Source organism: Exophiala aquamarina, assembly GCF_000709125.1.
Source record: "Exophiala aquamarina CBS 119918 chromosome Unknown aczIA-supercont1.6, whole genome shotgun sequence".
Classification (NCBI taxonomy): domain Eukaryota; kingdom Fungi; phylum Ascomycota; class Eurotiomycetes; order Chaetothyriales; family Herpotrichiellaceae; genus Exophiala; species Exophiala aquamarina.
Genome location: NW_013550582.1, coordinates 1,636,009 through 1,648,908, shown reverse-complemented (window position 1 = coordinate 1,648,908; position 12,900 = coordinate 1,636,009). Strand labels below are relative to the sequence as shown.

The window sequence follows — 12,900 nt, the reverse complement described above, 5'->3', positions numbered from 1 at the left end:
ACGTGTCTACATTGCTGCCGCCAGACAAGATGCCAGATGCGGAATGATAAAATCCCATTGACACAAAAATGCTTGAGATGATCGGTCCGGGACGAGCGCGGCATGCTAAGACTCATGCGGACTTTTTCGAGCCTGAAGAAAGCAAATAGCTTCGAGACACAGTCAAATGATTCATTCCTGACATCAATGAACAAATCTTCTTCAGTGCCCTCGGTTTGGTTCTGTTTCCCGATCCTTTGCGCGTGATGGTGAACGACCAGCGACCTCCCTTACTATTCCCGTCCCTAAGTATATAGCCCTTGAACGAATGATGAACCCTCGGGAGATTGAGCCACCATTGCTACGAAAATTCTGGCCTTCCATGCGTTGAAAACAGGTGAGGTGCCCCTATCGCCTACTGCGAGCTATGCCGCCACTCCTTGTGGAGCTATTCTGTGCAGGCTTCTTAGGCTTCAAGCTCATGCCCACCTTTGCACGTTTCGGTAGGCTTGCATCCGCGGTCAAGCTCGCTCAGAATAAGGGAGACGTGTTGCAACTCTACTCCTGGAAAGGTTGAGGTCGCTGACCAGGGTATTTTTCGTTCAAACAGGGCTGTCCTCACCGTGCATCTCGTGCGTGTTCACGTACCTCGTCGCACTGATACGACATGTCCAGCACACCCAGAGAATGGCCTCTGGTCTAGAAACTTCTGCGCTTAGACGGCTTTGTGGCATTTCCTTTCCTCTGAACCGCGGGCGGAAGATTTGTCACATTGGATCGCCTTGACTCATTGCCAATTCTCCGGTTCCCCGCAGCCTCTTGTACCAAGAAGTGTGTGTCCGTGCCCACCAACAACTCCCCAACTTTGACCCTCAGACCTTTCGGTCCACGCTCATAGGCCGGAGTCTTTGATCGGGTTTAAGCCCCTCATTACAAATGCTATATTATGTCTGGTACCTTCCTAGTTGAGATTCACAATGTTTTTCTTGTTTTAGAGGGCTGCCACAACCGAAGGAGCGATACCTGTATCGGGCATCTTTTCTCCTCCCAACATCTCCGGTCTGCCCCATTATCTTTGTTGTAGACGTTGCACCCACGGTCAAGTGCCCGGCCCCACTCAGGCACTGATAGACCAGGCACGCCAGACGCACTAGAAACCACGATGGACTTCCGGTACGGCATTGACCATCTGGAGCCAGCATTCGACGATCGAGCCATCCCTTACATTACCTATGGTCTCCGCTTCGACGAGGCAACCGCACACCACATCGAAGCCACACTTAACGCCAGCCGAGTGTACATAATTGCATCCGCATCGCTGTCGAAAAACACCGATGCGCTGAAACGGCTCCAAAAGACTCTCGGCGACAAAACCGTCGGCCTGAGGATCGGAATGACGCCTCACACGCACTGGAACGAAGTGCTTGAGATCGCAAAAGATGCCGCGCCCAAGAAACCCGACGTCATCGTCACTTTGGGCGCCGGGTCGCTGACAGACGCGGCCAAGGTGATCGCGTGGATGCTCGCCAACGACATCACGGACTCCGAGGGAATGGACAGACTCCTCAGCTCCAAGGGAGACTTCAAGGACCCTGTGATCCGCCACGTCGCCATCCCAACCAGCCTCTCCGGCGGCGAGTATCAGAGCATCGCAGGCGTGACGCGAGACGACGGGAGCAATCGCAAATGCCTGTTCGAGCCGCCCACGCGGAACCCCAGCCTGGTGGTGCTCGACCCAGAACTGACCACGACGACTCCCGAGCGAATCTGGCTGAGCACAGGTGTGCGGGCAGTGGATCACTGCATCGAGACGCTATGCAGTCTGCTATCCAACGAGAAAGGTGACGCGGAGGCCGAAAAGGGGCTGCTCAAGCTCGTCCCGTCACTGATCCGCACGCACCGCGATCCGAACGATCTAGCCGCGCGGTTCGAGACGCAGCGAGGCGTCATCGAGGCCATGAGCGCCGTTGGCAGCGGCGTGCCCCTCGGCGCAAGCCACGCGATTGGGCATCAGCTTGGGCCGCTCGGCGTCGGCCATGGCGAGACTTCCTGCATCATGTTGCCCGCGGTGTGTAAGTGGAATGCGAAGGTCGGCGCAAACAATGACCGACAGGCGTACACCAAGAAAGTGCTCCTCAGGTCGCCCACCGTCAAGGAGCTGCTCAAGGCTAAGTACGAGAGCGACGACCAGGTTTTCGTGGAGAAGCTTGATCTCGGTGACATTCTGGACTTGATCTTTAGGGAGTTGGGGATGCCGAGAACGCTGAAGGAGGTGGGTATTGGAAGGGAGAAGCTGGACGCTTTGGCGCAGAACAGCCTCAAGGACCACTGGATCCAGACGAATGCGAAGCCTATCACGGAAAAAAGCGATGTTCTAGAGATTCTGGAAATGGTGGTGGCATGAGTCTTTCCCCCTTTCCTCGATGCAAAGAGAAAATAAATTTGTTTTGTTTATCAAGCAATCAAAGGCTCACATCTGCTTTCAGACCCTGTTCCATGAGCTTTCCGCTACCCAGCTTGACCCCCTTCCCCCAGCCACTCTTTGTTGGCTCTAAAATGAAGCCTCGCCATCAAAGTCAGCCTGTATCGTCACTACCCCAACATCACTGCTTGCACCGGCCTCGGGCTTGAGAGACCATTTTCGAGCGCAGACGCTAATTCTTGCTTGGAACAGACGTTCCTCTTAACGCCAAATTACGTTCCAATTTTGATTTTCAATCCGAGAGAAACGATGGCATCGCTCCTTTGGCTCGATAGAAACCATCATTCAGACATTCTACACTGACTCCTACCTTCCCAACGGCGTATCTCATCAATTCATATTGGTCCGCGCGCATTCCACTATCATTCCACCCAAGGAGTGAGCCGTAACAACAGAGAAAGGTCCTCGCTCCCCGCACCTATATCCCGAGGCATATTCCGTATGCTCAATGAAGATGATTTTGGTCAGCCCAGGAAAGTGGCATTGTTTCTTCCGGGCTTGAACAAAGTGTCACTGCCAACCAGCCTGGAGCAGTAATGCTCGATAGAGCTGTCTGTTCTAAATCCTCCAGGATTGACAATGCCTCGATCTCGTTTGGTAATCGGTCCGCGAAGCCGTGGAGTTTGCGTTGTCGGCGAGAACGAGGTCCTAGTTCACACATCCAGCGACCCATGCAAACGACCGAATCAATCTCAAGTTTTTGGGGGTTGGTATGGCGTCTGAGAGGTGCGAGTAAACCAGACTTGCAGCTCCGGCGGGATTGTTCGTGGCCCAATTTGAAAGTCACGGCACGGTCCCGGCGGTGCTCTAATCTGCCTAAAAGGCATAGGTTGAGTGTTCGGGACCTGGGAGGTGTTTATGAATGAGAACCTGGGGATGGGTATTTTTTAATGTCGAGGATTTCGTGAAAGCACAAACCATTGCACAGTACGCCAGGTCCGAAACATTGCTTTCAGATCGAAGCATTTGATGAGGGAATACTGCAGCATGTTGTCTGGAAGAAATCGCATTCAATTTTCCTAGAGAGCGATCATAGCGGCTGAGTGGAGCCTCTCAGGGTGCACCCTCCCCCCCCGCGCTTCGTTAGTATCGATGAGAGTGAGCTGCCACAGGCTCGGTTGGTCACCCAGCAGCAAAAGCCAGAAACGACCGCGGTGGGGGTTCATGCTTATCAGCCTTCACGAAAATTGTCTCGAGATGTGGAAGTATTGACACTTCGGCCGCAAGTAATGAGAGGTGTTTTCCTTCTAATCTTGGATGCCTGAGATAGCTGAGCGACCGAACAATAATACATTTGGAGACGGGATTGACAGAAGACCATTCGGAGATATCGAAATTCCTCTGCTAATGCGGGATCTCTAAGAAGCTTTCTTTTCAGCCTCACAGCACTTGCTACAGAGACGTATTGTAAATTGAATTTTGGTGGTAGACCGGAAGGCTCGCAAATCAGTCGATCCATGGGTAAAGTGTGCCTTGACGCCCACCATGGAAATATCCGCAGGTCAGGTTAGCATCCTTGATCGAATTGCCAGGAACCCGGAAAGTCAGTCTTGGATCGAAAGGAGGGAGCTAGGCGAAGTCACAGGGCTGGCCTCAGCTTCCTTGATTTCAGTGACGATTTCAGTGACCAGATTACATCCTGCTGCGATGAAGATTGCCTTTTCGAATCACACTGTGGATCTCAAGTGAGTACCACTATGAGTATGAAGATCTTGGATGCATAAATTCTGAATGCGGTGATGGGCTGCTGTTGAAGGATGCTATTTGCTCGGACTTTAGTGTGCTGCTAGGGCGCGCCACGTCTACCTCAAAAGTTACCTAGGCTACACATTAGAGCCTCAGCCTGGCTATTCAACCGTGATGAATGCTATGGAATGCCAACAGTGAGAAGGCTGGGCATGATGTTAGTCATGCCGTGATTCTCCTTAGTGGCACCGTGGGCGGAATGTCAGAAAGGCATTCGACGAGATGTACGCCAACGCTTAACCATTTCTGGCCATATACAGCGCTCCCAAGAAACCCAAGCCTTGTCGTGCTCCGGTGACGACAGATCTGCACCAGGCTGTGTGCTGCAGCTGTGGAGGTACCTGAACATCGTGCTCCACCGATGGGCCCACTCTCTGCTTTGGAGGAAGTGCGTCATTGCAACTTGTTTACTCCGAATTGTGTATAAAGTCTTCATCCAACACTCTTCCCTCAAGAATGCCGCGACACAATACTCTAGCAAATCCATACAATGGTGGCTCAAATTTGGAAGGCTCTACCCGTTCTTGCCGTGGTTGGCTCGGCTTTCGGACAGTTGCCGGCGTTAGCTGATGACCTCCAGACCATAACCCTCCAGGATGGTATAAGCCTTCGATATAAAGAGCCTGGCATTTGCGAAACGACTGAAGGAGTGAAGTCATACTCTGGTTTCATCGATATCGCAGAAGACAAACATATTTTCTTTTGGTTTTTCCAGTCGAGGCGTGATCCGGCCTCGGATCCTATTACACTATGGCTCAATGGAGGCCCAGGTGCAGATGCAATGGGAGGGCTATTCGAAGGTATGTTGTCCCTACCAGGTAGACCCTGTCCTGTCTAACGCAAAGTCAGAGCTTGGTCCTTGCTCGATCAATGAAGAGCTTTCCACAGAACCCAATCCGAACGCATGGAATGAACTGTCCAACATGCTTTTCATGAGTCAGCCTGTTGGAGTTGGCTTTTCATATGGAACAACGGTACGGATGATCCTCATATATCAGCTTACGGAAATGTCGAGACTGATCTTGAAAAGGAGGACTTCTCCATGGATGTTTCAACCACCACAGGCGACGCAGATGCGCCACCTATAGTCGGAAGATTTCCAGATGCCGACTATATGGCCGTTAGTAAGTGAACACTTCCAACTCGGAATTTGGGGGTTGTATATTGATGGTTCGACAGATTCGACGGAAACAGCAGCGGTCGACGCCTGGAAAGCTGTGCAAGCGTTTTACGCCGCCCTTCCCGAGATCGACCCTGTGGTTGAGTCAAAGACCTTCCACCTCGCGACGCAATCCTACGGCGGGCACTGGGGACCAGGCTTCTTCAACTACTTCCGAAAACAAAACGAACTTGTCAGCGGCGACGGAGATAGCCAGGGTGTACGGCTCGAACTAGGAACACTAACGATTATCAATGGCATGACCGATGCCAGATTACAGTACCCATCGTACCCCAAATTCGCTCTGAATAACACGCACGGCGTAGAAGTAAACGAGACTGTCGCCGCTTACATGGAGTTCTCTCTCGACATGGAGGTGAACGGGTGTCTCGCGCTCATCGATGTCTGCGGGGAGACATGGGCTCTCACCAACGGCACGACTCTCTCTGGCAACATGGTCTGCAACGAAGCCAATGCAGTCTGCCGCCGTACCGTCGAGCTCCCGTACTACGCGTACGGCAATCCTGGAGACACGTACGACATGCGCAACGCGACTGAGTTTCCACCGCCCCCGGGCCTGTTCTCCGCATATCTCAACCTGGCCGAAGTTCAGCAGGCGCTGGGCGTGTCGACCAACTACACGGGAAGCGTGAATACTGAAGTCACCGCCGCGTTCTGGTTCACCGGCGACCATGCGAACCCTAAGCTCCTCCGCGAGCTCGAGGAACTCCTCGATGCAGGCGTCCGCGTCGCCCTATGGTACGGCGACTCCGACTATGTTTGCAACTGGTACGGCGGCGAGGCACTATCGCTCGGCCTCAACTACACGGGCATCGAAGAGTTTCGCTCCGCGGGATACACCCCGCTGCTCGTCGACGGTACTAACTACGGCGATACGAGGGAGTATGCCAATTTCTCGTTCACGAGGGTCTTCGATGCAGGACACGCTGTGCCCTACTACCAGCCAGAGGCGGCCCTGGCAATGTTCAATCGCACCATCAATGGGTGGGATACGGCAACGGGAGAGGAGAGGATCACGGAGGATTATGCGACTGTCGGCGACGCAGAATCGAGGTATAACCAGAAAGAGGAGAGAGAGAACGCGAATGCCAAGCGGGCCTTGAAGAGCGCGAAATTCAGATTTTAAAGATCTTGGCTCTTCGCGAGGCCAGGTCTTTGGTGTTATTGGCTACTTGGAATGCTCATGATACAAGTCTAGACTCTAATCTAATGATTCGAAAATGACGGGATCATCCTCCGATGACAGCACATCCCAAGATTTCTTCTTCTGAACACCTCCACCCCATGCCGCATGCGTTTCGATTCTCGTTTTCCGCTAGATATGTCATATGGACTGGTACTGAGAAACCCCAGGAGATGAATTATTGGCGCAAGGGATATAGAGCAGCGAAGTTGACCCACCAGATACGTTGGTTCTTGCTCGATGCTTGGAATCCGACGTCTAGTCGACTACAGGCTAAGACTTCAGTGCAAAGGATAGGAAACGGCGGAATGGAGTTCCCAAAGATCGCAGCGCGCAACCGATAACTCGTGGCTTGCGCTGGCTCGCACTGCTAAGGCGGATTCAAATTCCGTTTCGACAAACAGCCGAACACCGAGACACGATCCTAACCCAGAGGCCGCGTCAGGGTAAACTCTGGTTGTGAGCGCAGTCCTGGCATTTGCAAATACCTCGAGGACACTCACATCGAAATACAAGTGTAGTGTCAGCTCCTCACGTCGGGTCGTGTAGCCCTGTTGAATAATGAAAAGCGTATGTGGCGCGCTTCTTGTCTTGGTGTTGATTTCTTCGATGGTTGTTGAATTTGAGCGATCGACAACAAGGGTCTCGGACCTAGGCTCGAAATACACTCTGGTGCACTGAGCGTTGTCGTTCGAGTGGATGATATCGAAGCCAACACGAAGAGCGCTGTCGTTGACCTCGAATGCAGCTTCGAGCTCCCACTGTCCACACGGCCTGTTGAAGAAGTATTCCCAGTTGCGCGACCTGCTCGCAGTTATCTTAGAGCCCCGCAAACTCTTCAGATAAGGGTCTGGAACAGCGCTCACCGTGCGCATGGTATGGGTGCCATCTTCCTCCAGAGTGTCCTCGAAGCAGGTCAAAGCAGACAACTCAGACCGCAGCGTTCCGATTACACCCTTCCATGTCTTCAGTATGACAATGCGAGGAATCGATAAACATCCGCTCCAACCTTGGCGCTCAATCAGGGGCTGAGGCAGGTCTTCCTCAAAAATCCAACCCATTGTCACGAAATGCTTGCTCCGTGGGTCCCAAAAGCCATTTGCAGCGTAAAAGGACCCATGATCTAGAGTGCCGCCATAGCGATATCTCATTTCTGGCTGGCCGGCTCTTGTCTTTTGAAGTGTTCCGCACATCCACATCTGCCGGTGATCTTTGCTAAGCTCCGCTCCTGTGAAATCTTCTAGAGTTCCCTCGGCACTGGTGATGAGCACCTCATACTGTGTGCCGTCTTCTCCACGGAGAGTGAGGAAGTTTGATACCTCCCAATTGACTCCAAAATCGCCAGACCACTGCGACGGGCTGAAGTTGAGCGTTATTTCGATTAAAGGACATAGAAATTCCCATTGTGTCGTATTGATCGGATCGATACGGTACAGGAATATGGTAGGTGTCTGTCCCCTCAGGCCGCCCGACAAAGTCCCATAGAGCCAGTGCTTTCCATCATCAAGCAGCATATCAAGGCCTTCCCAGGTGTTCACAAACGGATCACGCCAACTTGTTATGTCATAGCCGGCGGGCGGCTCGGTCAAGATGTTGTTGCTGGATAATCGCTCCCACGTTCGGCCATTATCTGGAGACATGGCCACAGCAAGCTGCTCACTGCCACGAGTGTAGGGTTTTCTGTAGCTGATTGGAAGTTTTTGTGCCGATGTGTAGAATGCTGTAAGTTTACTGTCGCTGGCGGTCATTGAATGGGTGATGTTGTTCTTGGGTAAGCTGCAGCCCGTGAAAACACCGCAGATATCCAGTGCTGCCGTCGGGGTTATAGAAGGAGTTTGGGACACGGTCCACTGAACCAGATCTGGAGATTGCGCAGAGCCCCAAGATATGTTTCCCCAGGAATTGCCCTTAGGGTTCCATTGAAAGTTGACATGATATAAGCCTCTTCTAGCATCGTAGCCTGGAGCACACGGATCATTCATCCAACCGCCAGGGGCTAAGATATGGTATTGCGGTCGCCATTGACGGAATGCGTCGTGCTGTCGGCATGTGTGGTCGCTTTTGAACCCGGTAGTTGTGGTTTCATCGATAAAGGACTCATCCGTCGAAGATGCCTCTGCTGAGCTATCCTCTGGAGTTGTAAGTGCCACATCACTATCGTCCATTATCAAGTCGATATTTGAGCTGCTTTCAAGCTCTACCCCCAGGTTTGAACATGACGGAGCTGTCATATGGGAGGTTGCCGTTTTTCTTCCGATGGGAGAGGAGACAGACACGTTGGGATCGTCTATCGGCGTGAGCTGAACTTTTGGAGGTCAGCGGCTCTTGAGTTATGCCTAACTCTGTGCCGTGAGATGTAGCGTAACAAGTTGCAACCTTGGCAGTTTTCCGACTGCTCCTGCCGATCCGGAGCCACGAGAGGGAGCTGGGTAGGTGATCGGTTCAAAGCCAAGATTGCGAATCCTCCCCGTCCGTGGATCTCCCATCCAGAATCCGCCTCGCTACCCACATCCGAAGGAGAAGTAGGATGATGCTCTGAAGTCTTAGTTCCCCAGCTGCCCCCCAGGTAGGATAGCGCCACCGACACCACCGAGATGACCGAAAGCTCCGAATAGCGGGGATTGACTTGTTTCACAGCAGAGTGGGGAGACAGGGCCAATCGGTACTTCAGTATGATATAAGAGTAAAGCTTTTCCATGGAGGTTAGTCTCGACAAAGTTCTATCTGCCATTCGGCTTGAAGAAAGAGTTCAGCCACGAAGTATGAAGCAGTCCGACACTACAGCATCGACAGCAGTCGATGAAAAGCCTCGGAGTAGCATTCAACATGTGGATGGCACTGCTCTCGTGCTCTCATCCGATATCGACTCTGCGAAAGTCTGGAACCTGTTGCTTGTCGCGGCATGTCTCTCGTTCGGTGCGGCTTCCATGTTGTTTGGCTACGATGGTATGCAAAGACGTCTCAACTTCGCCTCGATTCCGCTTGCTAACAATGAACAGACAAGGTCATCAGCCCAGTGGCGGCAATGGAAAGCTTTGTGAGCCCGGCGGCTTCACATTGGAGCCTCTTGCTAAGTAATTGCAGGTCAAAAAGTTCCAAGGCCACCAGAACTCAGTAGGGGCGATGGCTCTAACGGCACGCAATCAGAATTTGGTATTCTGTCTTCCGGTGAGACCCGAGTTTTGGGCCCTTTTGATAGAAATTGCGGAAATCGCCGTCGCTAACAGTACCAGCTGGTAGGAGCTGTCATAGGAGCCGCCTCGGCTGCACCTCTGACGACAAGGTATGGCCGAAAATGGGTGGTGATCGGAGCCTATGTCCTATCCATCTCCGGTACCTTCCTACAGACCTTTGCGCCGAATCTTGGGGCGTTCGTGGCTGGGAGATTTTTCAACTCCGCCATGATTGCCACTGGCATGACCATTGCGCCCTTGTACCTTTCGGAGATTGTGCCGGCAAGGTATCGAGGCATGGCAGTTACCTCCAGCAACATCTTCAATCTCATCGCTGGTGTCATTGCGACCGTCATCTGCAACGCCACGTTCTCACATGCAGGAGCATCTTCCTACCGTATCCCTCTCGGCGCGCAAGCCGTAGCACCCGTGTTCTTGATTCCGATCACTATCTTTATTCCTGAAAGCCCGTTCTGGCTCATCACGAAAGGTCGCGATGGGGAGGCAAGGCACAACCTGCGCAAACTCCGGGCTTTCGATGATGCACTGGTCGACGATGAGTTGCGGGTGATGAAGGCAGCTCATGACAGCGAGCTTGCGCTGACCTCAGGAGTCAAGTTCTGGGATCTCTTCAAGAAAGATAACATCATGCGGACACTGGTCGCTGGCTCCATGTATTCGGTCAACCAGTGCTCTGGTATCATCTTGTCTAGTACCTACGCCACCATTTTCCTGACTGCACTTGGAGTTGGCAATCCTTTCCAGCTCACAATTGCGGCATCATGCTGTATCCTTGCCGGCACTCTGGTGGCACCAATCCTCGTTGACCGTGCTGGGCGTCGGCCAGTGGCCATAATAGGGATGGCGGTGTTGCTCGCCATTGATATCTCCGCTGGGACACTGGCGTTCTACACCGACAAACCCAATGTTCCTATTGCCATTGCAGCCCTGTCTTTCGTGTTCAACGGCTTCTGGGCAGCATCGTTTTATGCCCTTTCCGTGACACTACCAACTGAGATACCCAAACCCGAGCTTCGGAACATGACCACATCCTATACACTTGCATGTGCCTATACAACCGCAGAAATCACAACTTTTGCTGTTCCTCAGCTAGTCTCAGCGGATGCAGCGGACCTGGGTGCCAAAACATATCTTGTCTTTGGGGGGATCGTGGCGGCAATTTTGGCCTTTTACTATGCCTTCTTGCCGGAGACATCCGGACGTACCTTTGCTGAGATCAACGAGCTGTACAGGGAAAACATTCCGGTGCGCAAGTGGAAGGGTTATCAGACTTCTGCAGCTAGCCAGGAGGCAAAAGTCGTGGACAAGACAGCCTTGGGTCATATTTGAGCTGCTGATCTCGCCTGACGAGCGCAATATTGCTGCGCAGGGAATAGTGATCTAATTTGTAGGAAGCAGTAGATCCATTGGGCAATCATGAGATGTAAATAGGCATATTAATCGAGCTCATCACGTCTGAATAGATTCATACGCTTCTCGAAGCGCAGCGCTAAAGGTGTGACCACCATTTCGTAGATGGTCCAGTAAGCCAAAGTAGTGCTCAAGTGTCGCAACGCCTGACTCGGTGACCCGCGCATGTTCCGCACCTTGACAGTGCTCGATGGCCATACAAATGCCCATGGCAACGTCGAACAGCCGCTCTATCATTCCAATACCGTGAACTTCAAGGACACTGGTCTCGAGGTTGCGGCATTCGTTCCAGACATTCGTTGCCACATTGATGGCAAACGATGGCCTAATGAAATGAAGGCTGCTGTTCTCGTCGAGCAAATCATGTGTCAGGCAGGAAACCCACAGTCTGATGAAGAGCCATTGCTGTAGCACGAAGCAGTCGGCCCACTGAGGATCATTCAAGATAGAATTGGTGGGTTGTGGCGCTGCCGAGGCGCCATCCGTGTTTTGATCCGAACGTGAGGTCCGCGATGAAGTTGGCGGCATGGCACTAGATATGGCGTTGTACACTCTCTGGACTTGCACAGTTGTGAGCTTCGTACAGGTGCCGTGAGAAATTGAACAGCTTCGGTTCCAGCACGTGATGACGTCCTCATCGACAGAATCAAACAATTTCATCAGCTGCAGAAGTCCACGCATCGCTGTGACGTCTTTGTCGTCATGGACAAGAATGCTTGAGATATGGCTCGTGGCACTGGCCTCGATTTCCCTGTAGATGCTATCCATCTTTGATAAGTGCTGGCCAGTGAAACTGATGTAGTGATTTCGTTGGAGTGCATATCCTCGTTCTGTGACGGACAGGATCAAGAACAATCGAAAGCGCTGGCCCTTTTCATCTCTGTCCAGGTACCTGTAGGTTTCTGGGCGGTGGAGACCGATCATCTTTCCACACTCAACGGCCTCCCTCAAACGAAGCCAAGCAGCATTCTGGTTCCCCATTCCGAAAAGAGCAGCAAACATGAAGAAGCTTGCAACTACAGTGACCACAGTGAGGTTCTCTCCGAAGGTGTGCGTCCTCGATCTCATTGCGGCCTGAAGCATGTTTGTGGCCAAAGTGATACGGGACGGCATAGACTCGTATTCCTCTCGTAATACTGGCTGTACGAGGGCTAAAGCGGAGAGTGAGAGGACCATAGCAGTGAAGTCGCGGTCTTGACTTTGGCGGCCAGCCACAATATCCCGATATAAGGAGAAACGATTGACGATCGGTAAAGTTGGATAGAGTCGATCAAAGAAGATATTGATCCAAGGCATGACATCGCCCTCAGAGAAGGCGGAGGGTGTCTTGATTTGGGCAGTCATCGTAGAAAAAGGGCTAGTTGCGTTGAAGCCGGGCGATGCCACTTGTTGACTGTTCAAGCGATCCGTTGTAGGATTGCTAGTGACTGCAGAGCTATAGGTACGAGACGGAAATAGCGGCTGGCTTACATGACAATCTTCTGGACTGGTGGCCAACGGGATAATGGAAGAATACTGGTCCAAGTGCTGGGTAGTAGAGGCTTCGGCGTGCGGTGAAGACACGACCTCGAAGGATTCTCCTTGGACACCCATACTCTGCGGTCTGGCCGATTGCTCCCCATCCACTGAAAGTAGTTGGTCGTCACCGTCCCCTCCTCCTTGGAAGTCGACGATTGTTTGAACTGAAGTTTCGGGAGGTGCAGGGAACCTCAAATCGGTAGAGCAG

General features: G+C 52.4%; 5 protein-coding genes across 5 annotated transcripts; 3 read left to right on the top strand and 2 right to left on the bottom strand.

The window, feature by feature from the left end:
* Nucleotides 1–1,141: 1,141 nt before the first annotated feature.
* A1O9_07946 (alcohol dehydrogenase) lies at nucleotides 1,142–2,383 on the top strand (the record flags this gene model as incomplete). Its single annotated transcript, XM_013403501.1, has 1 exon — nucleotides 1,142–2,383. The coding sequence occupies one exon, from the start codon at nucleotides 1,142–1,144 to the stop codon at nucleotides 2,381–2,383; it is 1,242 nt and encodes a 413-aa protein (XP_013258955.1).
* Nucleotides 2,384–4,697: 2,314 nt separating this feature from the next.
* A1O9_07945 (carboxypeptidase D) lies at nucleotides 4,698–6,513 on the top strand (the record flags this gene model as incomplete). Its single annotated transcript, XM_013403500.1, has 4 exons — nucleotides 4,698–5,007; nucleotides 5,057–5,181; nucleotides 5,238–5,331; nucleotides 5,387–6,513. The coding sequence occupies 4 exons, from the start codon at nucleotides 4,698–4,700 to the stop codon at nucleotides 6,511–6,513; spliced, it is 1,656 nt and encodes a 551-aa protein (XP_013258954.1).
* Nucleotides 6,514–6,851: 338 nt separating this feature from the next.
* On the bottom strand, nucleotides 6,852–8,735 carry A1O9_07944 (uncharacterized protein; the record flags this gene model as incomplete). The annotated part of the gene is made up of 1 exon (XM_013403499.1): nucleotides 6,852–8,735. One exon carries the CDS (start codon nucleotides 8,733–8,735, stop codon nucleotides 6,852–6,854), a length of 1,884 nt encoding a protein of 627 aa, XP_013258953.1.
* Nucleotides 8,736–9,332: 597 nt separating this feature from the next.
* On the top strand, nucleotides 9,333–11,093 carry A1O9_07943 (uncharacterized protein; the record flags this gene model as incomplete). The annotated part of the gene is made up of 4 exons (XM_013403498.1): nucleotides 9,333–9,516; nucleotides 9,570–9,607; nucleotides 9,655–9,738; nucleotides 9,798–11,093. The coding sequence occupies 4 exons, from the start codon at nucleotides 9,333–9,335 to the stop codon at nucleotides 11,091–11,093; spliced, it is 1,602 nt and encodes a 533-aa protein (XP_013258952.1).
* Nucleotides 11,094–11,213: 120 nt separating this feature from the next.
* Nucleotides 11,214–12,518, bottom strand: A1O9_07942 (uncharacterized protein; the record flags this gene model as incomplete). Its single annotated transcript, XM_013403497.1, has 1 exon — nucleotides 11,214–12,518. One exon carries the CDS (start codon nucleotides 12,516–12,518, stop codon nucleotides 11,214–11,216), a length of 1,305 nt encoding a protein of 434 aa, XP_013258951.1.
* Nucleotides 12,519–12,900: the final 382 nt, after the last annotated feature.